The sequence below is a fragment of the Bombina bombina genome, chromosome 10 (genome assembly GCF_027579735.1).
Source record: "Bombina bombina isolate aBomBom1 chromosome 10, aBomBom1.pri, whole genome shotgun sequence".
Lineage (NCBI taxonomy): Eukaryota > Metazoa > Chordata > Amphibia > Anura > Bombinatoridae > Bombina > Bombina bombina.
The window spans coordinates 186326776-186353179 of record NC_069508.1 but is presented as its reverse complement, the minus strand read 5'-3'; the positions used below and the strand labels follow the sequence as shown (position 1 = coordinate 186353179).

The window sequence follows — 26404 nt, the reverse complement described above, 5'->3', positions numbered from 1 at the left end:
GGGCGGCGGAGCACGCAGTATTTGTATTTTATATCTATAGTAAAAAGTAAGTTATAGCGCAACTTCATTACGACTGATTAATCAAACTCCATCTAAAATATCACTAACATTCCATGTCTGATTTTATAATGGGAGAGTTTACCATCAATTTAAGTATCTAAAGGCAGATTATGATTTTACGTTTTTTTTTTAGAACAGATCAGTTATTTAATGTGCATGCTTGGTTATTCTGCAGAACATCATACTTAAAGACAAATAAGCTTATTATTAGACTAATTATATAACTTGATTCACTGTATACATATAAATCAGTCCATCACTTATTGCCTAGTTCCTGGGAGATGTTTTTGAATATGAATTTAATCAAGCTATTTAGATTTGGCTGTACAAATACATAGACCTACTTTACATTGCTCAATTTCTATTTAAGTATCATAACATCTGTTATCCCAAGTGTCCTACACTGTGTTTCTATTCAGCTGAAATATAACGTACAATCAAAAGCCCTTCAATTTTTGGAGAACTACTTTTCCAGACTGATTATGTATGTTGTTAATGTGGTTAGAATTAAGGCTGTGACACTGCAAGCAATGTGGCGGGAGGCGAAACAGCTGCTCCGCATTGCATCGCTTCTGAATTACAGAATAGAGATGAAAAGGCAGGATACACTGAACCTGCACAGCCGCATGTACATGCTGCTCGCCGCTCCGCTTGTCACAGCCTTTAATATCAGCTATACAAATGGAATTCTTCCCAGACCATATTTGTGTCATTCTAGTTGGTTTCTATACTATTTGCTTGTAATTATTAAGGCTGTGACATACTGCAAGCGATGCGGCGCGAGGCGAAGCAGCTGCTTCGCATCGCTACTGAAGTTCAGCTATTTCATCTCTGAGCACTCAGCTACGCGACCTGACTCAGCAGAGTGCTCAGAGATGAAAAGGCAGGACACACTGAGTGCACACAGCCGCATCTACACGCTGCGTGCCGCTTCGCTTGCAGTGTGTCACAGCCTTTAGATTCTATGGGGTCGATTTATGAAGCAGCGGATGCTGCTTCCGACCCACTCTGCTTCAGGTCCACCTGAAGCGGAAGTTAAGAAGCAGCGGTCGTAAGACCGCTGCTCCTTAATTTATCCGCCACTTCTGAGCCGGCGGATAGCAATCATCGCGATCAGATACTCCCCATGCTAGCGGCCGATTGGCCACGAATCTGCAGGGGGCGGCATTGCACAAGCATTTCACTAGAAATGCTTGTGTAATGTTAAATGCCGGCAGCGTATGCTGTCAGCATTTAGCGATGTCGGACGGACATGATCCGCTACAGCGAATCATGTCCGCCCGCTTCATGATAAATCGGTCCCTATATCACTATGTTGCGCCATTTATGTAGAATTACATTTTGAGTTTAATATCTGATTAATGTGAGTATAATGTGCTCAGTTAGTAGTGTGTAATGATGCATACGGGCCAGGTAACGAACAGATCCGCAGCGAAGGCTTGCAGACAACTTCTCAAGTTGAGAAGCTTGTCCGCACTCTGGTTAATACACGGAGGCCCGAGTGTTTATTTACATAGCACAGTGGGTCTGCACTCCCCCTCCCTCCCTTTGGACATAAACCAGTAAATGTTTTGGTGTAATGCATTTGTTATTGCAAGGACCTTGCTAGTAGAGTGCAGCTAGAAAACAAAATATAAAAATGCTATCGGTTAAACTGTGCCTGAAATTAGAACTAGAAAGATAATTAATAGGAAATATTTAGATGTTTGTGTTAAGGTTTTTTTCAATGGAGGGTCCTTGCTATACGTTAATATACTTTATACCTCTGTGATTACCGTGTATCTAAGCCTCTGCAGACTGCCCTTATCTAAGTGCCTTCCTTAGTTTTAGCTGTTTACAATCTTGTATTTTACCAAATTAGTGCTGTTTTTTGGGAAACCATTATCATTCTCCACGGGAGTGAACACAATATTATCTATATGGTACACATGAACTAGCACTGTCTGGCCTTTGTGTAAGATTGTAAACAGCTATATTAAAGAAAGCACTGAGATAAGGGGTGGTCTGCAGGGGCATGGAATCTGGCAATCTTAGAGTTTAGAAAGTATATTACTTTAACAATGTTGGTTATGCAGAGTTTGGGAATGGGTTGTAAAGATGTTAGAATTCTTGTTAAACTGTGCCTTTGACTCTGTGCTTAACAACCCCGCAAAGGTGTTATCACATAGGTAAACAACTGGTAATTGACAGGATCATAAGACTGCCAGTGCTGATTGGTTGACCGGCCAAGACCTCATTTGGAACTGCCAGATGAAAATTTACCTGCGTGTTTAACTTCTTTGCAGGGGTTTAACACATTACCTAGGGTTAGTAACTCAAATGACACGTTTTAATGAATTTGATAAATTTGGCTTTAGAATGTTTCTCTAAAATGACATAATATATGAAATAAGGCACTCAAGCTAATGCTTTGGTAGGAGCATGTTCTTAAATAAAACAATAAAGGATCAATGACTTAAAATAAAACCATTTCTAGATTTTATTTAGTTGACTTTCCTGATAAGTGGCTATTTTCTCACCAGGAAAACTCTTTTCATGATCTATTGTATATTCACTTGATACAGTGTCTGATCCCCATGAGCTGTGTGATACGTCGCAGCACTTATACATATCTCTTAGTCCTCGTGCTCACAGCGAGCGCAGCGCTCTGTCCTCATTAAGCCTCTGATAATGGAAAGAAAAAGGATTGAACTTGTCCTCTTGTATTGCAGATTCATTTCTACATGCCTTTGACTCCGTTGGACACAAATTAGGCCCAGGTACAATTTCCCCTTCCTTGCTCTCCTCCCTTGTTCCACACCTCATCCCTTACCTCTGTAGAGTTAAAGGGACATTTTACTTAAAATGTTTCAATCGTCAATATGAAAGAGCAAGATTTAAACACAATTATTTTAATTTGTTTTGCCAGAAAAAATGTGAAGTAAATTTAATTGTGTTCTTCTTGCTCCTTTTGATGGGTGATAGATGCTTCCTGTTAATACTCAATGGCTGATGCTTACTTCATCCTATTGGTCATAGATTGTAGGTACTTCCTCCTTATAGTTATTGGCTGATAGGTACTTCCTGTTAATTATTATTGGCTGATAGGTACTTCCTGTTAATTATTATTGGCTGATAGGTACTTCCTGTTAATTATTATTGGCTGATAGGTACTTCCCTTATTGGTTATTGATTAAAGGTTCTTCCTGCTAATGTTCATTGACTGATAGGTAGATCCTGCTAATGCTCATTGGCTTATAGGTACAATGTCCATTTGTATCTTTTAGTCATTGAGGAACAGTAGAAAGCAGTGGTGGCTATAAAGGGGTGTAAAGAGGTGCAAAATCACCCCAATCTTTCATATTGAATCCCCATTGTGCTAAGGAGGAGGGCCAAAACAGCCTCACCCAGTCACACCCTAACAAACCAATAATGCCCCCTGCCCACCCAACTCTGCCCACAGACCTCGTGTGGCCCTGCTTCACTCTTACTAACCCGCAGGCCACTGCAAACATGCCCATTACCCCCTGTTTATTGCATGCTGGAACTGCCACTGGTAGGAAGAACACAAGATATACTGCCGTATTAGTTTCATATTAATGAGCTTTTACTTCACACTTTTCCGGGTGAAAATCTGATTTCCCATAAGTATAAATGATGCTCGTTCATGTGGTTGACAGTTTTTTTAGTACAATATCCCTTTTATGCAGGCTTCCTTTCTTGCATATGGCGGCCATGTTGGGAGGCACAGTAATGATTTGCAGAACATCAAACCCTCCAGTGAACCCATACATTAAATAAACCAATGTTTGGATATGTTCATCAGGAAATGTTTTTTAGAATTGATTTTTATGCTTCAATTATAGCACTTGAGTGATTTCATTTACTGGAACTACTCAAAAAGAATGAGCACTCTTTTTTTTTTTGCTGGTTTTCATGCGTAAATGAAACCAATACATTAAAGATATAAATGATATCTTATGTTATGTAAATTCATCCTTTCTGACTTGCATTCTAAATATCTTGTAACTGTTTGCACATTTTGTATGGCAGATGTTCCAGCTAAGATTGTTTTTTTTTGTTTTTTAAATGCTAGAAATCTTCAACTGATCTCTTTCCTACAGCAAAATGCTTTGGTATAAGTATTGTAATTGCTTGAAGCAATTATCTTTAGAAAAAAAAACAACATACATTTAAAAACGCACTTTCGCTTCATTAGAAATCCTGTGCAAAAACATTAGAGGGAAAATTAACTTGCAAAAATCAGATAGAGCATGTCATTTTAAGACACTTATAAATTCACTCATATTTTCAAAAATGCTTTGTTCTCTTGGTTTCTAGTGGGAGCTAGCTGTTGATTGGTGCCTGCACACATTTGTCTCTTGTGATTGGCTAACTAGCACCTAGATTTAGAGTTTGACGTTAGCCGTCAAAAGCAGCGTTATGGGGTCCTAACGCTGCTTTTTACCGCCCGCTGGTATTTAGAGTCAGACAGGAAAGGGTCTAATGCTCACTTCCTCACCGCGACTCCAGGCTACCGCAGATCCCCTTACGCCAATTGCGTATCCTATCTTTTCAATGGGATCTGCCTAACGCCGGTATTTGGAGTCTTGGGAGAAGTGAACGGTAGACCCTCTACCGACAAGACTCCTACCGACAAAAAAAGTCAGTAGTTAAGAGCTTTATGGGCTAACGCGGGAATATAAAGCTCTTAACTACTGTGCTACAAAGTACACTAACACCCATAAACTACCTATGAACCCCTAAACCGAGGCCCCCCCCACATCGCTGCCACTATAATAAAAATTTTAACCCCTAATCTGCCGACCAGACACCGCCGCCACCTACATTATACCTATAAACCCCTAATCTGCTGCCCCTAACATCGCCGACCCCTATATTATATTTATTAACCCCTAATCTGCCCCCCAACGTCGCCACTACCCAACTACACTTATTGACCCCTAATCTGCCGCCCGGACCTCACCACCACTATAATAAATGTACTAACCCCTAAACCGCCGCACTCCTGCCTCGCAAACACTAAAATAAATAGCATTAACCCCTAATCTGCCCTCCCTAACATCGCCACCACCTACCTACAATTATTAACCCCTAATCTCCCGCCCGCACCGTCGCCGCTACTATAATAAAGTTATTAACCCCTAAACCTAACTCTAACCCTAACCCTAACACCCCCCTAACATAAATATAATTTAAATTAAAACGAAATAATATTCATAAAATTAACTAAATTAATCCTATTTAAAACTAAATACTTACCTATCAAATAAACCCTAATATAGCTACAATATAACTAATAATTACATTGTAGCTATTTTAGAATTTATATTTATTTTACAGGCAACTTTGTATTTATTTTAACTAGGTACAATAGCTAATAAATAGTTATTAACTATTTAATAGCTACCTAGTTAAAATAAGTACAAAATTACCTGTAAAATAAATCCTAACTTAAGTTACAAATACACCTAACACTACACTATCATTAAACTTATTAAATAAATTACCTACAATTAGCTAAACTAAAATACAATAAAATAAACTATTCTATAATACAAAAACAAACACTAAATTACAAAAAATAAAAAAGAATTACAAGAAGTTTAAACTAATTACACCTAATCTAAGCCCCCTAATAAAATAAAAAAGCTCCCCAAAATAAAAAATTCCCTACCCTTTTCTAAACTACCAAAGTAATCAGCTCTTTTACCAGCCCTTAAAAGTGCTTTTTGCAGAGCATATGGGGATATTGTGCACAAGCACGTTTTTCCAGCTTACCGCTACCGTAAGCAACGCTGGTATTGAGGGTTGAAGTGGAGCTAAATTAGGCTCAACGCACCCTTTTTTGAGACTAACGCAGCCCCTCAGACAACTCTAAATACCAGCATTGTTTGAAGGGTGCGCTGGGAAAAAAAGCAGCGTTAGCTATGCAGGTTTTTACCGACAAAACTCTAAATCTTGGCGTAGATGTGTTCAGCAAGCTGCCTGTAGTGCAATGCTGTTCCTTCAGCAAAGGACAACAAGAGAATGATAAAAGTACATTTTAAAGTTGTTAGAAATCGTATGTTCTATCCAAATTACGAAAGAAAAATTTGGGGTTTCTTGTCCCTTTAAATAGCCGTTCTCTTAAAGGGACATGAAACATAAACACATTTTGTATAAAATTGTAGTTTGTCCCATACTACCATGAGATTCCATAAAGCAAAATCTATAACCTTCATTTTTTTTATGCTGTAAATTGCCTAAACCAGCTATTTGATTTGCAGAAAATTTAGGTTACGGAATTTTCTTTTTGGCAGAGCATGGGACAAGCACCATTTTGTTCCCCCACACAAAAGCATCAGGTGTACCATTACGTGTAGGTTGGAAATATTTAAAGAAACAGAGCTCTCAAAATGAAAAACACATTATTCCCAAAAAAATTTCTTTGGGTGTTAGCTAACTTACGTAATTAGCAGCATTTTTTTTAAATTTAGGTTAGAAAATTAGCTCTCTGACTTTTCTAGGGAACATACAAGAAACACATTTTTACACAGGAAAAATAAGTTTTTGTTTCTTTAATGTTTTTGGCTTCTTTTTCGAACAGACTAGACCAGTTGCCGTTTGAATTAATAAAACCATTTTGATTGTATATGACATAGCAGTAGCCAGTAAATCTGGTTAAACACATAAAAAAATTATTGTAAACAGATGTAGGTTTTTTTTAATGGTTTTGCAAAGTTTTTCAGATTTTGGCAGAAGCGAAAGTTAAACATGACAGATAATTAATTCATTATTGATGAGGTGAATTAATTTAACCAGTGAGTCTGTGACATGTGTACAGTTAACGTTTCATATAACATTTAGTAGGTTTACAATTGACATTTAGATAAAGAAAAATCCAAACTTATTTTTGAAATATAAGGAGACATAAAAATGCAAAGCTAGCTGAGCACATCTGCTGAGCCAATCACAATAGGCATATGTGTGTAGCATCAATCTCCATGTTTAGGTTTGGAGCTTTATTATCAAACAAAAAACAAATTCTGTTTTTTTAACAAGGAACTAAGCATGAACAAAAACATTAAAGTGATGGTAAATTCTTCCCTTTTTTAAAACTCCAGAATGTTAGCAATATTTTAGATGGAGTTTAATTAACCCCTTAACGACCGAGGACGTGCAGGGTACGTCCTCAGAAAAAAGGCAGTTAATGCCTGAGAACGTACCCTGCACGTCCTCGGTGTGGAAAGCAGCTGGAAGCGATCCTGCTCGCTTCCAGCTGCTTTCCGGTTATTGCAGTGATGCCTCGATATGGAGGCATCCTGCAATAACCTTAAATGGCCATCCGGTGCAGAGAGAGCCACTCTGTGGCCCTCTCTGCACCGGACATCGGTGGCCGGTAACGTTGGTGGGTGGGAGCTGACTTGGGAGGCGGGTGGGCGGCCATCGATGGGCCGGGTAATGAAGAGGGGGGCGGGATCGGGGGCGGGGGCGATGGGGGCGCGCACAGGCGCGCGCGCGTGCACGCCGGGCAGCGGGCGGGCGCGTGCACGGGGCGGGAGCGGGTGGGAACCGCTACACTACAGAAAAGTATCAGTGTAAAGCGTTTTATTAAAAAAAACAACAACAGTCAAAGGTATCTAGGAGGGGGTGGGGGTTTGTTCTTTGGTGGGTAGGGGAGCTACACTACAGAAAATGGGGAAAAAATAAAAAAGCAACTGTTTTTTTTATAAACTGGGTACTGGCAGACAGCTGCCAGTACCCAAGATGGCGGCCATTAAGGCAGAGGGGGAGGGTTAGACAGCTGTTTGGTGGGGGATCAGCCAGGTTGGGGGCTAAGGGGGGCTCCTACACAGCAGCATATGTAAATATGCTTTAAAAAAAACCCAACAAGCCTAAATATATATTTTATTTTAGTACTGGCAGAGTTGCTGCCAGTACTTAAGATGGCGGGGACAATTGTGGGGTGGGGGAGGGAAGGGAGCTGTTTGGGAGGGATCAGGGGGTCTGATGTGTCAGGTGGGAGGCTGATCTCTACACTAAAGCTAAAATTAACCCTGCAAGCTCCCTACAAACTTCCTAATTAACCCCTTCACTGCTAGCTATAATACACGTGTGATGCGCAGCGGCATTTAGCGGCCTTCTAAGTACCAAAAAGCAACGCCAAAGCCATATATGTCTGCTATTTCTGAACAAAGGGGATCCCAGAGAAGCATTTAGAACAATTTGTGCCATAATTGCACAAGCGTTTGTAAATGATTTCAGTGAGAAACCTAAAATTGTGAAAAATTTAACTTTTTTTTTAATTTGATCGCAATTGGCGGTGAAATGGTGGCATGAAATATACCAAAATGGGCCTAGATCATTACTTGGGGTTGTCTACTACACTACACTAAAGCTAAAATTACCCCAAAAAGCTCCCTACATGCTCCCTAATTAACCCCTTTACTGCTGGGCATAATACACGTGTGGTGCACAGTGGCATTTAGCATCCTTCTAATTACCAAAAAGCAACACCAAAGCCATATATGTCTGCTATTTCTGAACAAAGGGGATCCCAAAGAAAAATTTACAATCATTTATGCCATAATTGCACAAGCTGTTTGTAAATAATTTCAGTGAGAAACCAAAAGTTTGTGAAAAAATTTGTAAAAAAGTGAACTATTTTTTGTATTTGATCGCATTTGGCGGTGAAATGGTGGCATGAAATATACCAAAATGGGCCTAGATCAATACTTTGGGATGTCTTCTAAAAAAAAATATATACATGTCAAGGGATATTCAGGGATTCCTGAAAGATATCAGTGTTCTAATGTAACTAGCGCTAATTTTGGAAAAAAATGGTTTGGAAATAGCAAAGTGCTACTTGTATTTATGGCCCTATAACTTGCAAAAAAAGCAAAGAACATGTAAACATTGGGTATTTCTAAACTCAGGACAAAATTTAGAAACTATTTAGCATGGGTGTTTTTTGGTGGTTGCAGATGTATAACAGATTTTGGGGGTCAAAGTTAGAAAAAGTGTGTTTTTTTTTCCATTTTTTTCTCATATTTTATAATTTTTTTTAAAGTAAATTATAAGATATGATGAAAATAATGGTATCTTTGGAAAGTCCATTTAATGGCGAGAAAAACGGTATATAATATATGTGGGTACAGTAAATTAGTAAGAGGAAAATTACAGCTAAACACAAACACCGCAAAAATGTAAAAATAGCCTTGGTCCCAAATGGACAGAAAATGGAAAAGTGCTGTGGTCATTAAGGGGTTAATCAGTTGTAATGATGAAGTTGCACTATAACTTCATTTTTAATATATATATGACATTAAAATACCCTGCACTCTGCTACCCACTTCAAAAGTCAATTTTTCTGTGAGCTAAAGGTTTGAATTGTGTCCAATCAGTGCTCTAGCTACAACAAAAGTGCCATATGGGGAGAGTGCTGATTGGACAATTCAAACATTTAGCTCACAGAAGATTTGACTTTTGAAGTGGGTAGCAGAGTGCAGGGTATTTGAATTTCATATCTATATTAAAAAGTAAGTTATAGCTCAACTTCATAATTACAACTGATTAATTAAACTCTATCTAAAATATCGCTAACATTCTGCATCTCTTTTAATAAAGGGGAGAGATTAATATCAGTTTAACACAAAAATAAAATCTGTGCAAACAGACAAGCTATGCCTCTCTAAACAGAAGTGGAATTTGAAAATGCCATTGCTGTTCAAATTGAAACCACAAAATTCATATAAACTACAGCTGGAAATGTTTCCTCTGATGCATTAGAATACCATGGTTTTATTGACCCCATGCAAGTTGCAGATGGACTTATTGCTGCACAAAGGCATTTGAAATTTGTGGAAAAAAAATGTTTTCTAATGGATTGTAATTCATTTAAATGTGAAAACCCAAAGAAAAAGCCTTGCAGTGCATTTTAGCAATGTTAATTCACTATTGTAGGGCATAGCAATTCCGTACCATTATTTGACATAAATACTAGATAGCCCCCCCTTTTAATGGCATACTATTTAGGAGCATGTATATAAAGAATTTAGTGCCGATTCTGAAAATATCTTCCTTATGTCCATATCTGTCATGGTACCATTTGCTAATTAAGATATTATGGGAGCATTGAACAATTAAAGGAACACAACACTGGGTCCTTGTTAACTAAATACACTATACCTTTAATACTTTCCTTTAATTTCCTGCAAGAAAAATATGTTTTGTTATTGTAATTTTTAATAAAATCAACCCCCTTTACCGTCACTTGTCTTAAGCCCTTCCAACTCGGCAGCCATTTTTTTTTAACGGCTTCAGTCTCTATAGAAGGGAAGGTACAGCTTCTGATTGGCTGTTGCACTCTGCTTTTTAAACAGTGAAAAAACTGGGTGCCAAGCTGGAAGGACTAAACGTAAGGTAAGTTAGACTAACAAGAGGTTGACATTAAAGGGTCATGATATTCAATTTTGTTTTGTTTCACAAGTAGAGCATATAATTTAAAAAAGCTTTCCAATTTACTTCAGTTATCAAATTTACTTAATTCTCTTGGAATTCTTTGTTGAAGGCCATACCTGAGTAAACTCAGGAGCGTGCATGTGTTTGGAGCACTTTATGGCAGCACTTTTGCAACATTACTTTTGAGCACTACATGGTAGCAGTGTTTGCATAATATATGACATTGATAAAAGCATTGTTGCAGACGTGCCACCATATAGTGTTGGGCCTACCTAGGTTTGCTCCTCAACAACAAAATTCCAAAAGAACAAAGTCAATTTGAAAATAGAAGTATATTGGATTTTATGTTCTGTCTGAATCTTGAATGGGATGTAAAGGTCAAAATTAAATAGAAGTATTTTTGCAATATACTTCCATTAGCAAAAATGCTCCTAGGAAAACCTAGTGTTTCAGCAGCATACACACATATGCTGTGTGTGACTAGAGTATCAGGAGTCAAACACAATGTCTTCTCAGAGAGCTGGCGGTGTTGTGTATTCAGGGCTGGATTTATAAGGCGGCAGAGTAAGCGCTGCCTATTATAAATACTGGTCACGTGCCAAGCTTAAAGGGACAATCTACACCAACATTTTTTTTATTTAAAAAGATAGATAATCCCTTTATTACCCATTCCCTGTTTTTGCATAACCAACACAGTTATTTTAATATACTTTTTACCTCTGTGATTATCTTGTATCTAAGCCTTTGCAGACAACCTCCTTATCTAAGTGCCTTTGACAGACATGCAGTGTAGTCAATCAGAGAAGACTCCCAAATAACTTCACGGGAGTGAGCACAATGTTATCTATATGACACATGTGAACTAGCACAGTCTAACTGTGAAAAACTTTCAAAATGCTCTAAGCTAGGAGGCGGTTTTCAACTGTTTAGAAATCAGTTTGAGCCTAGCTAGGTTTAGCTTTTCAAAAATACCACCAAGGGAACAAATCAAATTTGATGATAAAATTAAATTGGAAAGTTGTTTAAAATTGCATGCCCTATCTGAATCATGAAAGTTTAGTTTTGACTAGACTGTCCCTTTAAGTAAGATGGTCACCAGCTGTGAAATAATAGCAATGTTTGTGGCGGCCCTAATAAAGATGGCCGCCGCACATTGTTGTGCTGTTTTTTCACTATGCCTACAGGCACCTGGGCTGTAAGTCTGGCCCTGTGTGTATTGCGCTAGTGTAGATGTTATTTGTGTCATACAAGTGGCTGCTTACTCTCTGAACAACCTCAATGTTTGACTCCTGATGCTCTAGTCACACATAGCATATGTGCGTATGCTGCTGAAACAGTAATAACCTTTACTAGAAGCATTTTTACTAATGGAAGAATATAGCAAAAATGCTTCTGTTTCAAATTTAAATGCACCCATGCACATTTCAATTTTGACCTTTCTATCCCTTTAAATGAACATTTTAAGTTCCATTTCCCTTTAAAGGTAAGTATTCTATGTTTAGTTATCAATGGACCGGTTTTGTGTTCCTTTAACTAGAAGCTACAACCACCATAAACAGTATTTTCCCTAAACCTTTCAGCTCATATTTCCCACAACATGAGCAGCCTGCCTTCCAACATGCTTTTATTTTATCTTAGCCAAAAAATACCGCCTGCCTTATAAGTCCTTTCTGTACCCCCCAATCTTTCACCAGCGCTAGTTTTACTTGCTTCCAATATAAGAACTTTTATGCTCTGCTTCAAAATTGCACAAGCTACGCTGCCCAGTTTTTTTTAATGGCTTCCATGGGTTCCTTCTAGCATGTGTTTGGAAAAAGAAAATCTAACTACAAATATTTTGTGTGTTTTGTTTCAGCATGGTTGTAGCGCACTTTAATTTAAATAAAGCTGGTAACAATGTATCAGTAGCCTCTGGGAAACTCTTAAGCCCAGAAATCCATAGCTTGCTTTATTAGAGCGCTTCCTCTACTTATAGGGACTGCCTGTCCCAGCAAGCCACATTCTGTTAAGGTCCAAAACAACACAGGCAGTGTCATCCAATACGCTTCTTCTTTACCTAGGGTTAACATTTCAATGAATCATATCTTTAGTATTTGTTATTTTCAGATGCGTATTGCTGTGGGCGAGTGCTGGTGACCCTCACACATCTATAAACTGTGTGTGCTGAGTAGCAATACGATAAGGAATGTAGCAGGGCTTGCTTGCTTTTAGCCCGCTGGCTGTCCAGGAGAGTTGCAATGTGCTGTTAAAGGGACATTGCACACTAGATGTTTTGTTACATAAATGTTTTGTAGATGATACATTTATACAGCCCTTCAGGTAGTATGTTTATACAAATGTATAGTTTTACTTATTTTTAATAACTTTGTGCTGATTTTCAGACTTCTAACCAAGCCCACAGTGTCAGATGTATACGCGCGTTTACAGACTCCTGCAGGCTCCTGTTTATGTTATCTGTTTTTTACATATATAGGGGAGGTGGGAGTGTCTGCTCTTTTTGTTTACCCAGCCCCTTTCAGTGGGCGTCCCAGACTACCTCATCAACAGTGCTAAACTATATATATATACTGGAGTTTTACAACAGTACCTGTGCATATTCTTCTTTATAGTAGTGTCTATTACATGCTGTTGTATGAAAATTGGTGTATACCGTCCCTTTAAACAGTAGGTTACAATCCTTTCAGCAACCATGGAGTTAAAGCAATGTTAAATTTAAGATTTTATTTGGCATAATGAATTTGTTAAAGGGACACGTGCAAAAAGAAAATGCTCTTTTTATAGCATGTTATTTATCATTGTTATATTTATTATAGCATTGTTTATTGCATGAGAGCTAGCAGAACACATCTGGTGACAAAAGGGATGTTTGTGTAGCCATCAATCGCAATCACCATCTCCCAGCTGTGCATTGCTGCTCATGAGCCTACCTAAGTATGCTTTTCAAAGATGGATACCAACAGAGCAAAGTCAGTTTGATAATAGAAGTCTTTGAAAATTCCATGGAGCATGAATTGTTACTTTCCTATTTCCTTAAAGGGACACTCAAGTCAAAATTAAACTTCATGATTCAGATAGAGCAGCTATTTTAAACAACTGTGCAATTTACTTCCACTAACAACATGTGCACAGTCTTTTTATATTTACACTTTTTGAGTCACCAGCTCCTACTGAGCATGTGCAAGAATTCACAGAATATACGTTTATGCATTTGTGATTGGCTGATGGCTGTCACATGATACAGGAGGAGCGGAAATGGACATAAGTTTGAAATTTGTCAGAAAAGAATCTGCTTCTCATTGGAATGTCAGACTAAGTGCTACTGCATTGTCTTTTCATTATGCATTTGTTGTTTATGCAAATCTACTGTATTTACTGGTCCTTTAATGAAAATGAATCACTCAAATATACATTAAAGTGATGGTAACGTTTAAAATTTAAGAAGCCAGATTCTAAAAATATAACTAATAAGTAGTCAATTCACTAACTTTATTTTTTAAAAGCTGAATTAGATATTTATATTAGATAAATATTACTATAGTATTGAGGGAGCCGTCTGCTCCGCCCCCTTGTTTTTCTTTGTTTGTGCACAGCGCATTAGAGAGCGATCCTACCCTCTCTCTGCGTATGGATGACACACTGCTGACTCTGCAATCGGAGCTCTGTATCCGATGAGCTGTGGGCACTAGTTCATTCAAATTTGTTAATGCGCACGTGCTGCATGAATGCATAGAAGATCCACGAGGTAGGGAGCGCATGCGCAAGACAGCACTTTTTTTTTCTACTCGCAAACATGCCAGAATGCCAGAAATATAATTGGACAACTGCGTTTATGTCATAGAAAAAAAAATTCACTGAGAAGCCGGGCTGTTGGAGCGCACATTATATTTGGAGCGGTTTGCATTAAATTACATTATTAAATTGTATTAATAAAATATTTCATGAATGAAACTCACACTTATTTTTATTGATGCATCGATTGATGCTAGACCAAGTAATTGAACTTACCATCAATTTAATTAATTCATTTGCTTGTTTTGCTGTAAAATACAATTTTGTTTGCATTAAAATTAGTGCTGGTCCTTCACTGCCAAGAAAGAAGAGCAGGACCATCTTTAACACAGGGCGAAAGGGGCAGCTGCCCAGGGCCCAGTTTCTGTTGAGGGGCCCAAGAGTACTAAAAAAAAAAAAAAAAAAAAAAAAAAAATTTTTTTTTTTTTTAATGGTTCATACCAGACTGCTGATTTGACAATGGGAACACACACATTCAGTCATAATACTGTGACAGTCAAAAGTACTCTGCTTATATATTTTTTTTTTAAACTGTGCCAGACCGTGCCGGTGTCATGTGATATGCCAAGCTATTGCCATGTGCTGTTTTAGATGTGCACTGTGCAGCACTGAATGCTAAGCCCTAACTCAGCATCCAGCCATTCCCACTGCATCATAAAAGGTCCTACTGGGGTTACCACTGTTACCAGGTAACTGCTCTGGTGGTAGGGATTGTTTCTGGGTAGGGCTGACTGTAAGCGCATGCAGCAGAAAGCTGGAGCGGCAAGCACGTGAGGATTTGAGCATCTGTGCAGCTGCATACACTGCTCTCTTCAGTCTTGAGGCTGTGTGACTCATCTCACACTGTATCCATGCAGCCTTGGACAGACAGCATCCAGTCTGCTGGTCCCCTTAGCCCTGCTCTTTCTGCTGTGGCCCTAAGATCAACTAACTGAAGTTTGTTAGGGTAACAGTGCTTTGTAGAAAGGTGTCAGTGGGAATAATAAGTGAGTGCACACACACCCCTCCCTATGCAGCATTGTCTAGTGCAAGGTGAGAGGGAACTTGTTCCTAGCAAAGAAGTGACATGTGCTGCTGTGGCTGATGTATAGTGTCATGCTGATACTTCACACATTAATGTAAGGTTTATTTTTATAGTTTTTGTTTTCTCTCTGTCTCAGATTTTACAGCTTCCCATAGTAGTTCTGGTGTTCCAGTCAGTAAACTTATACTGCACCGCCATGCTTCCTCCTCATTCTTTACCTTGCTTTGCTCCTGTTGGCTGCCCTAAATCTCTTTAACCAGCTAACCTCACACCAGAATCACATTCAAAAGAATATTAAATGAATCCACAGTGGAGGAATTTATATATTTATTTACTTATTAGTACTGCTTAGGTCCAGTTTCACATATTGCAATTTATTTCATTTTTTTAAATGATTAGCTCAGCAGTGGATAATCCACTGCTGGGCTAATAATTAAAAAAAAAAAAAAGATTTAGTTGTTTTTTGGGATGTTGGGGTGGAGAGCGAAATTGCATGGGGGGGGGGGGGGCAAGAAAATTATCGCCCAGGGTCCAGTCAATATTAAAGACGGCCCTGAAGAAGAGTTCTATATCCTATGCTGCAAATTGCCCAAACTAGCAATATGTTATCTAACTAGAGTGTGGCCCATCAGGGCTTGTGGTATTTGAGTTTGTGCAGTGCTCTAAGCAACCTTTCAGTAGTATGTAGATGGTCCAACCATTTTTTCAGTATTTTGCAGTCTATTTAGGTTAAGCAATTTGTTATATAAATCGGTTACATAATTTGACAAACAACAATAGCAAATCCAGCTGAATAGAGTAGTTGAAAAATTAAACATATAAACATACTATTTATTCATCAAAAGTGAAAACAAGTCACAGGACCATACAAACAGCTCAGGTGTAAAGTAGCTGCAATATTCCTTTATGTTATTATTATTCTTTATTTATAAAGCTCCAACAGATTCCTAATATGGGGGGTTAGGGTTATCCCTATACATAGGCACGCAAATAATATGACGTTCTACGGAGCAGGGGGCAAGCACAATTTTACAGAAAAATGCTGAATTTCACATCAGAATTAAGCAAAATAATTCATATTTTCCAATGTAATTGTTCACCATAGTGAAAACATTTCTGTCATTTGTATGAAAGAGCAGTAATTAAACATGTTGTTTTTTTGTTGATTTTTTTTGCCTGAAAAATATCAAGTAAAAGCTGCTCAAATTTAGACTTAATTTAAACTGATAGTTGTGTTTTTGATGTTCATTGGTTTATAAGTATGTCCTACTAATACTGAATGAGCATCAGCAGGAAATACCTATCAACCAATAAACTCTCACAGGAAGTGCCTGTCAACCAATCAGCATTAACAGCAAACGCCTACAACCAGTGAGCTCTAAATGGAAGTACCTATCAACCAATAAACTCTCACAGGAAGTACCTGTCAACCAATGAGCATTAACAGCAAACGCCTACAACCAGTGAGCTCTAAATGGAAGTACCTATCAACCAATGAGCATTCACATGAAGTACGTATCGGCCAATGAACATTAGCAGGACGTCATAGATGAGGGGAAGAATGCAAACAACTGATACAGCTTTATCAGTTTTAATTTAAACAGCTTCTACTTCACATCTTTTCATAACAAAACTCAACCTGTTTAAATGCAGCTATTGCTTAGGGTTGACGGAAGCTTTTGGAATACAGTGTCCCTTTAATTTATGATGATTTAAATCTAACAACGTAATGTAAGAGAAGCCCTTATCTACTGGAATAGGGTGTGTACTCTGGTTACGCACTGCCAGACAGAGCACTGGAAGCCGTTTAATGGTTTAGGATTTAATATGCAGCCAACTACTGTCACCATTGCCACCAAAGTCAACACAGCTGGTTACATTGCATGCCAGCTATTGAGACATAAGCCTGGGTTATTTTCATTTACTTGATCTGTCTCCATTTTACATGTGGTTTTGATCATTCTTGCTTATGACTTTATGCACAGCAAAAGCCACGACCGCGTGCGTAGGCTTCTCGGGCGTGTTCACAATTTTTACGATAAAATCCATTAAACGTATGTTTTTGTAAGGCAAAAATGACTTCCTAGATTGGCTTTTAATCACCACTGTCCTCTGTGCATTGTCATTAGCTATTTCTGTAATTGCTTCAGATTGTTCGTACAACTCTTTTGGTAGCCTATGTTGAGTAGTTACGCAGAACATGGTAATTGCTTGTTAGTCTTTTTCAGTGAACGCAGAAGCAGCCTGTATCTCTCATACCATAATCAGATGTATGTGGTTAAAATAGGCTTGTTTGCTTAAAGGGACATAAACCCCCCCAAAAAAAAATGTCATGATGCAGATAGAGCATACAACTTTCTAATTTACTTCTACTATCAAATGTTCTTCATTCTTTGGTATCTTTTGTTGAAAAGCAAGGACGTAAGCTCAGGGGCATGAATATGTTGGGAGCACTATAGAGCAGCAGTGTTGCAAGAATGTTATCCATTTGCAAAAGCACTAGAGGGCAGCACTATTTCCTGCCATATAGTGCTCCAGGCGCCTACCTAGGTATCTCTTCAACAAAGAGCACAATAGGAACAAAACAAATTTGATAATAGAAGTAAATTTGAAACTTTAAAAAAACATTGCATGCTCTGTCTGATTAACAATAGCACGTTTTGGGTTTTAGATTCCTTTCAAGAACATTCATTCTCCCTCCAGTTGATATCTTTAGATTCTTACAGAACTGTCACAGACCTGAACATTTAGGGGTAGATTTGTTAAGCAGCGGATGCTGCTTTTTACGCCCAACGTTTCAGACTCGCCTGAAGCGGAAGCTAAAGGAACACTAAACCCCACATTTTATTTCATGATTCAGATAGAGAATACAATTTTAAACAACATTCCAATTTATTTCTATTATCTAATTTGCTTCATTCTGTAGATATCCTTTGTTGAAGAAATAGCACTAAACACAGGTGATCGGCAGCTACTGAGCCTATCTAGATATGCTTTTCAGCAAAGAATATCAAGAGAATGACGCCAATTAGATAATTGAAGTAAATTAGAAAGTTGTTTAAAATGGCATGCTCTTACTAAATCATGAAAGAAAAAATTTGAGTTTCATGTCTCTTTAACCCCTTAGTGACCACAGCACTTTTCCATTTTCTGTCCGTTTGGGACCAAGGCTATTTTTACATTTTTGCGGTGTTTGTGTTTAGCTGTAATTTCTCCAACATAGGTGTGTCCGGTCCACGGCGTCATCCTTACTTGTGGGGATATTCTCCTCCCCAACAGGAAATGGCAAAGAGCCCAGCAAAGCTGGTCACATGATCCCTCCTAGGCTCCGCCTACCCCAGTCATTCTCTTTGCCGTTGTACAGGCAACATCTCCACGGAGATGGCTTAGAGTTTTTTAGTGTTTAACTGTAGTTTTTCATTATTCAATCAAGAGTTTGTTATTTTCAAATAGTGCTGGTACGTACTATTTACTCAGAAACAGAAAAGAGATGAAGAATTCTGTTTGTATGAGGAAAATGATTTTAGCAACCGTAACTAAAATCCATGGCTGTTCCACACAGGACTGTTGAGAGCATTAACTTCAGTTGGGGGAACAGTTTGCAGTCCTTTGCTGCTTGAGGTATGACACATTCTAACAAGACGATGTAATGCTGGAAGCTGTCATTTTCCCTATGGGATCCGGTAAGCCATGTTTATTACGATTGTAAATAAGGGCTTCACAAGGGCTTATTTAGACTGTAGACATTTTTTGGGCTAAATCGATTGATATTAACACTTATTTAGCCTTGAGGAATCATTTATTCTGGGTATTTTGATATAATTATATCGGCAGGCACTGTTTTAGACACCTTATTCTTTAGGGGCTTTCCCAAAGCATAGGCAGAGTCTCATTTTCGCGCCGGTGTTGCGCACTTGTTTTTGAGAGGCATGGCATGCAGTCGCATGTGAGAGGAGCTCTGATACTGATAAAAGACTTCTGAAGGCATCATTTGGTATCGTATTCCCCTTGGGTTTGGTTGGGTCTCAGCAAAGCAGATACCAGGGACTGTAAAGGGGTTAAAGCTTAAAACGGCTCCGGTTCCGTTATTTTAAGGGTTAAAGCTTCCAAAATTGGTGTGCAATATTTTCAAGGCTTTAAGACACTGTGGTGAAAGTTTGGTGAATTTTGAACAATTCCTTCATGTTTTTTCGCAATTGCAGTAATAAAGTGTGTTCAGTTTAAAATTTAAAGTGACAGTAACGGTTTTATTTCAAAACGTTTTTTGTACTTTCTTATCAAGTTTATGCCTGTTTAACATGTCTGAACTACCAGATAGACTGTGTTCTGAATGTGGGGAAGCCAGAATTCCTATTCATTTAAATAAATGTGATTTATGTGATAATGACAATGATGCCCAAGATGATTCCTCAAGTGAGGGGAGTAAGCATGGTACTGCATCATTCCCTCCTTCGTCTACACGAGTCTTGCCCACTCAGGAGGCCCCTAGTACATCTAGCGCGCCAATAATACTTACTATGCAACAATTAACGGCTGTAATGGATAATTCTGTCAAAAACATTTTAGCCAAAATGAACCCTTGTCAGCGTAAGCGTGGATGCTCTGTTTTAGTTACTGAAGAGCATGACGACGCTGATATTAATATCTCTGAAGGGCCCCTAACCCAATCTGAGGGAGCCAGGGAGGTTTTGTCTGAGGGAGAAATTACTGATTTAGGGAACATTTCTCAGCAGGCTGAATCTGATGTGATTACTTTTAAATTTAAATTGGAACATCTCCGCATTTTGCTTAAGGAGGTATTATCCACTCTGGATGATTGTGAAAATTTGGTCATCCCAGAGAAACTATGTAAAATGGACAAGTTCCTAGAGGTGCCGGGGCTCCCAGAAGCTTTTCCTATACCCAAGCGGGTGGCGGACATTGTTAATAAAGAATGGGAAAGGCCCGGTATTCCTTTCGTCCCTCCCCCCATATTTAAAAAATTGTTTCCTATGGTCGACCCCAGAAAGGACTTATGGCAGTCAGTCCCCAAGGTCGAGGGAGCGGTTTCTACTTTAAACAAACGCACCACTATTCCCATAGAGGATAGTTGTGCTTTCAAAGATCCTATGGATAAAAAATTAGAAGGTTTGCTTAAAAAGATGTTTGTTCAGCAGGGTTACCTTCTACAACCCATTTCATGCATTGTCCCTGTCACTACAGCCGCATATTTCTGGTTTGATGAACTGATTAAGGTGCTCGATAGTGACTCTCCTCCTTATGAGGAGATTATGGACAGAGTCAATGCTCTCAAATTGGCTAATTCTTTTACTCTAGACGCCTCTTTGCAATTGGCTAAGTTAGCGGCTAAGAATTCTGGGTTTGCTATTGTGGCGCGCAGAGCGCTTTGGTTGAAATCTTGGTCGGCTGATGCGTCTTCCAAGAACAAGCTACTAAACATTCCTTTCAAGGGGAAAACGCTGTTTGGTCCTGACTTGAAAGAGATTATCTCTGATATCACTGGGGGTAAGGGCCATGCCCTTCCTCAGGATCGGCCTTTCAAGGCAAAAAATAGACCTAATTTTCGTCCCTTTCGTAAAAACGGACCAGCCCAAGGTGCTACGTCCTCTAAGCAAGAGGGTAATACTTCTCAGGCCAAGCCAGCTTGGAGACCAATGCAAGGCTGGAACAAGGGAAAGCAGGCAAAGAAACCTGCCACTGCTACCAAGACAGCATGAAATATCGGCCCCCGATCCGGGACCGGATCTGGTGGGGGGCAGACTCTCTCTCTTCGCTCAGGCTTGGGCAAGAGATGTTCTGGATCCTTGGGCGCTAGAAATAGTCTCCCAGGGTTATCTTCTGGAATTCAAGGGACTTCCCCCAAGGGGAAGGTTCCACAGGTCTCAGTTGTCTTCAGACCACATAAAAAGACAGGCGTTCTTACATTGTGTAGAAGACCTGTTAAAAATGGGAGTGATTCATCCTGTTCCATTGAGAGAACAAGGGATGGGGTTCTACTCCAATCTGTTCATAGTTCCCAAAAAAGAGGGAACGTTCAGACCAATCCTAGATCTCAAGATCTTAAACAAATTTCTCAAGGTCCCATCTTTCAAGATGGAAACCATTCGAACTATCCTTCCTTCCATCCAGGAAGGTCAATTCATGACCACGGTGGATTTAAAGGATGCGTATCTACATATTCCTATCCACAAGGAACATCATCGGTTCCTAAGGTTTGCATTCCTGGACAAACATTACCAGTTCGTGGCGCTTCCTTTCGGATTAGCCACTGCTCCAAGGATTTTCACAAAGGTACTAGGGTCCCTTCTAGCTGTGCTAAGACCAAGGGGCATTGCAGTTGTACCTTACCTGGACGACATTCTGATTCAAGCGTCGTCCCTCCCTCGAGCAAAGGCTCACACGGACATCGTCCTGGCCTTTCTCAGATCGCACGGCTGGAAAGTGAACGTGGAAAAGAGTTCTCTATCCCCGTCAACAAGGGTTCCCTTCTTGGGAACAATTATAGACTCCTCAGAAATGAGGATTTTTCTAACAGAGGCCAGAAAGACAAAGCTTCTGGACTCTTGTCGAATACTTCATTCCGTTCCTCTTCCTTCCGTAGCTCAGTGCATGGAAGTGATCGGGTTGATGGTAGCGACAATGGACATAGTTCCTTTTGCGCGCATTCATCTAAGACCATTACAACTGTGCATGCTCAGTCAGTGGAATGGGGACTATACAGACTTGTCTCCAAAGATACAAGTAAATCAGAGGACCAGAGACTCACTCCGTTGGTGGCTGTCCCTGGACAACCTGTCACGAGGGATGACATTCCACAGACCAGAGTGGGTCATTGTCACGACCGACGCCAGTCTGATGGGCTGGGGCGCGGTCTGGGGATCCCTGAAAGCTCAGGGTCTTTGGTCTCGGGAAGAATCTCTTCTACCGATAAATATTCTGGAACTGAGAGCGATATTCAATGCTCTCAAGGCTTGGCCTCAGCTAGCGAGGACCAAGTTCATACGGTTTCAATCAGACAACATGACGACTGTTGCGTACATCAACCATCAGGGGGGAACAAGGAGTTCCCTAGCGATGGAAGAAGTGACCAAGATTATTCTATGGGCGGAGTCTCACTCCTGCCACCTGTCTGCTATCCACATCCCGGGAGTGGAAAATTGGGAAGCGGATTTTCTGAGTCGTCAGACATTGCATCCGGGGGAGTGGGAACTCCATCCGGAAATCTTTGCCCAAGTCACTCAACTTTGGGGCATTCCAGACATGGATCTGATGGCCTCTCGTCAGAACTTCAAAGTTCCTTGCTAAGGGTCCAGATCCAGGGATCCCAAGGCGGCTCTAGTGGATGCACTAGTAGCACCTTGGACCTTCAAACTAGCTTATGTGTTCCCGCCGTTTCCTCTCATCCCCAGGCTGGTAGCCGGGATCAATCAGGAGAGGGCGTCGGTGATCTTGATAGCTCCTGCGTGGCCACGCAGGACTTGGTATGCAGATCTGGTGAATATGTCATCGGCTCCACCTTGGAAGCTACCTTTGAGACGAGACCTTCTTGTTCAGGGTCCGTTCGAACATCCGAATCTGGTTTCACTCCAGCTGACTGCTTGGAGATTGAACGCTTGATTTTATCGAAGCGAGGTTTCTCAGATTCTGTTATCGATACTCTTGTTCAGGCCAGAAAGCCTGTAACTAGAAAGATTTACCACAAAATTTGGAAAAAATATATCTGTTGGTGTGAATCTAAAGGATTCCCTTGGGACAAGGTTAAGATTCCTAGGATTCTATCCTTCCTTCAAGAAGGATTGGAAAAGGGATTGTCGGCAAGTTCCCTGAAGGGACAGATTTCTGCCTTGTCGGTGTTACTTCACAAAAAACTGGCAGCTGTGCCAGATGTTCAAGCCTTTGTTCAGGCTCTGGTTAGAATCAAGCCTGTTTACAAACCTTTGACTCCTCCTTGGAGTCTCAATCTAGTTCTTTCAGTTCTTCAGGGGGTTCCGTTTGAACCCTTACATTCCGTTGATATTAAGTTATTATCTTGGAAAGTTTTGTTTTTAGTTGCAATTTCTTCTGCTAGAAGAGTTTCAGAATTATCTGCTCTGCAGTGTTCTCCTCCTTATCTGGTGTTCCATGCAGATAAGGTGGTTTTACGTACTAAACCTGGTTTTCTTCCAAAAGTTGTTTCTAACAAAAACATTAACCAGGAGATTATCGTACCTTCTCTGTGTCCGAAACCAGTTTCAAAGAAGGAACGCTTGTTGCACAATTTGGATGTTGTTCGCGCTCTAAAATTCTATTTAGATGCTACAAAGGATTTTAGACAAACATCTTCCCTGTTTGTTGTTTATTCAGGTAAAAGGAGAGGTCAAAAAGCAACTTCTACCTCTCTCTCTTTTTGGATTAAAAGCATCATCAGGTTGGCTTACGAGACTGCCGGACGGCAGCCTCCCGAAAGAATCACGGCTCATTCCACTAGGGCTGTGGCTTCCACATGGGCCTTCAAGAACGAGGCTTCTGTCGATCAGATATGTAGGGCAGCGACTTGGTCTTCACTGCACACTTTTACCAAATTTTACAAGTTTGATACTTTTGCTTCTTCTGAGGCTATTTTTGGGAGAAAGGTTTTGCAAGCCGTGGTGCCTTCCATTTAGGTGACCTGATTTGCTCCCTCCCTTCATCCGTGTCCTAAAGCTTTGGTATTGGTTCCCACAAGTAAGGATGACGCCGTGGACCGGACACACCTATGTTGGAGAAAACAGAATTTATGTTTACCTGATAAATTTCTTTCTCCAACGGTGTGTCCGGTCCACGGCCCGCCCTGGTTTTTTAATCAGGTCTGATAATTTATTTTCTTTAACTACAGTCACCACGGTACCATATGGTTTCTCCTATGCTATTATTCCTCCTTAACGTCGGTCGAATGACTGGGGTAGGCGGAGCCTAGGAGGGATCATGTGACCAGCTTTGCTGGGCTCTTTGCCATTTCCTGTTGGGGAGGAGAATATCCCCACAAGTAAGGATGACGCCGTGGACCGGACACACCGTTGGAGAAAGAAATTTATCAGGTAAACATAAATTCTGTTTTTCTTCTTACTCATTTACTGTACCCACACATATTATATACCGTTTTTCTCGCCATTAAATGGACTTTCTACAAATACCATTATTTTCATCATATCTTATAATTTACTATAAAAAAATATATAAAATATGAGGAAAAATTGAAAAAAACACACTTTTTCTAACTTTGACCCCCAAAATCTGTTACATATCTACAACCACCAAAAAACACCCATGCTAAATAGTTTCAAAATTTTGTCCTGAGTTTAGAAATACCCAATGTTTACATCTTCTTTGCTTTTTTTGCAAGTTATAGGGCTATAAGTACAAGTAGCACTTTGCTATTTCCAAACCATTTTTTTCCAAAATTAGCGCTAGTTACATTAGAACACTAATATCTTTCAGGAATCCCTGAATATCCCTTGACATGTATATATTTTTTTTTTAGTAGACATCCCAAAGTATTGATCTAGGACAATTTTGGTATATTTCATGCCACCATTTCACCGCCAAATGCGATCAAATACAAAAAATCGTTCACTTTTTCACAAATTTTTTCACAAACTTTTGGTTTCTCACTGAAATTATTTACAAACAGCTTGTGCAATTATGGCATAAATGTTTGTAAATTATTCTCTGGGATCCCCTTTGTTCAGAAATAGCAGACATATATGGCTTTGGCGTTGCTTTTTGGTAATTAGAAGGCCGCTAAATGCCACTGCGCACCACAAGTGTATTATGCCCAGCAGTTAAGGGGTTAATTAGGGAGCTTTTAGGGAGCTTGTAGGGTTAATTTTAGCTTTAGTGTAGTATAGTAGACAACCCCAAGTATTGATCTAGGCACATTTTGGTATATTTGCAGAAGTAAAAGATAAAAAAAGAAGGCGCCACCATAGTGCACAATCAGATGTTTCTGACACGCCAAATATACAAGTAAGACCGTACTTACAAGCTGTATGACACTTGAGAAGTGTCACAAATGCCTTCTGGACTGTTTGGAGTCGTCCAGCTAACTCACACTGGTGGATGTCCGAATTTCTCTGGGGTGTGGGAGCGGCGATAGCAATCAGCATGCAGTATCCAGCCACAGACGTTTCACAGAGCCGGTTCGTCTTGTACTTATCCACTGTTATGGTAGATACATTAGTAGATACAATGTATCAAATGGATCAAAGTGATGAAAAAATGAATAAAAGATACTTCGTGGCAAAAGTCTTGTAAAAGCAAACAGACTTTATTTGGAGTACACAAGCACAACGTTTCTCGGTCTCTGAGGAAACGGTCAGGAGAGACCGAGAAACGTTGTTTCCCCCACCCCACAATTGTCCCCGCCATCTTAAGTACTGGCAGAAAGTCTGCCAGTACTAAATAAAAGGAGTTTTTTTTTTATTTTATTTTTAAAAAAAATGTATTCTGCTGTAATGGAGCCCTGCCTTAGCCCCCAACCTCCCTGATCCCCCACCAAACAGCTCTATAACCCTCCCTGCTACTTAATTGCCGCCATCTTGGGTACTGGCAGCTGTCTGCCAGTACCCAATTTGCCCCCAAAAATATTTATAAATTTTGCCCCCAAAAATATTTATAAACTTTTCTGTAGTGTAGCAGCCCCCCCTCAATACCCCCAACCCCCCCCCCCGATCCTTTTATATATATATATATATTTTTTTTTATGTTTTGAATTTTTTTTTTTTTCATTGGTGTCAGTGGCTAATATGCGCGCGCGCCCCCCACGTGCACGCGCGTGCGCCCCACGTGCACGCGCACGCGGCCGCCTCTTTGCTTCCCTTCCCCCCGGAACACTGCACCATTGATACCGGTGCAGAGAGGGCCGCAGAGTGGCTCTCTCTGCATCGGAGGCTTGTTAAAAGGTATTGCAGGATGCCTCCATATCGAGGCATCACTGCAATACCCTGAGAGCTGCTGGAAGCAATTGCGATCGCTTCCAGCACTCTCTTAAACAACTGACGTACCAGGTACGTCCATTGTCACTAACTGCTTGTTAATGCATGACGTACCTGGTACGTCAGTTGTCATTAA

The 26404-nt window shown here is 39.9% G+C and overlaps 1 protein-coding gene across 5 annotated transcripts in view; it reads left to right on the top strand.

The window, feature by feature from the left end:
* ST3GAL3 (ST3 beta-galactoside alpha-2,3-sialyltransferase 3) overlaps window positions 1-26404 on the top strand; it is an 864582-nt gene that overhangs the window by 401842 nt on the left and 436336 nt on the right. For 3 of the 5 annotated variants that reach the window (XM_053693591.1, XM_053693588.1, XM_053693590.1), the window contains one exon: window positions 2772-2819. The exons of the other annotated variants lie outside the window; for them this stretch is intronic. In XM_053693591.1, coding sequence (XP_053549566.1) covers window positions 2772-2819 — 48 coding nt within the window. The remainder of the gene's footprint in view (window positions 1-2771; window positions 2820-26404) is intronic. 5 annotated transcript variants of the gene reach the window in all.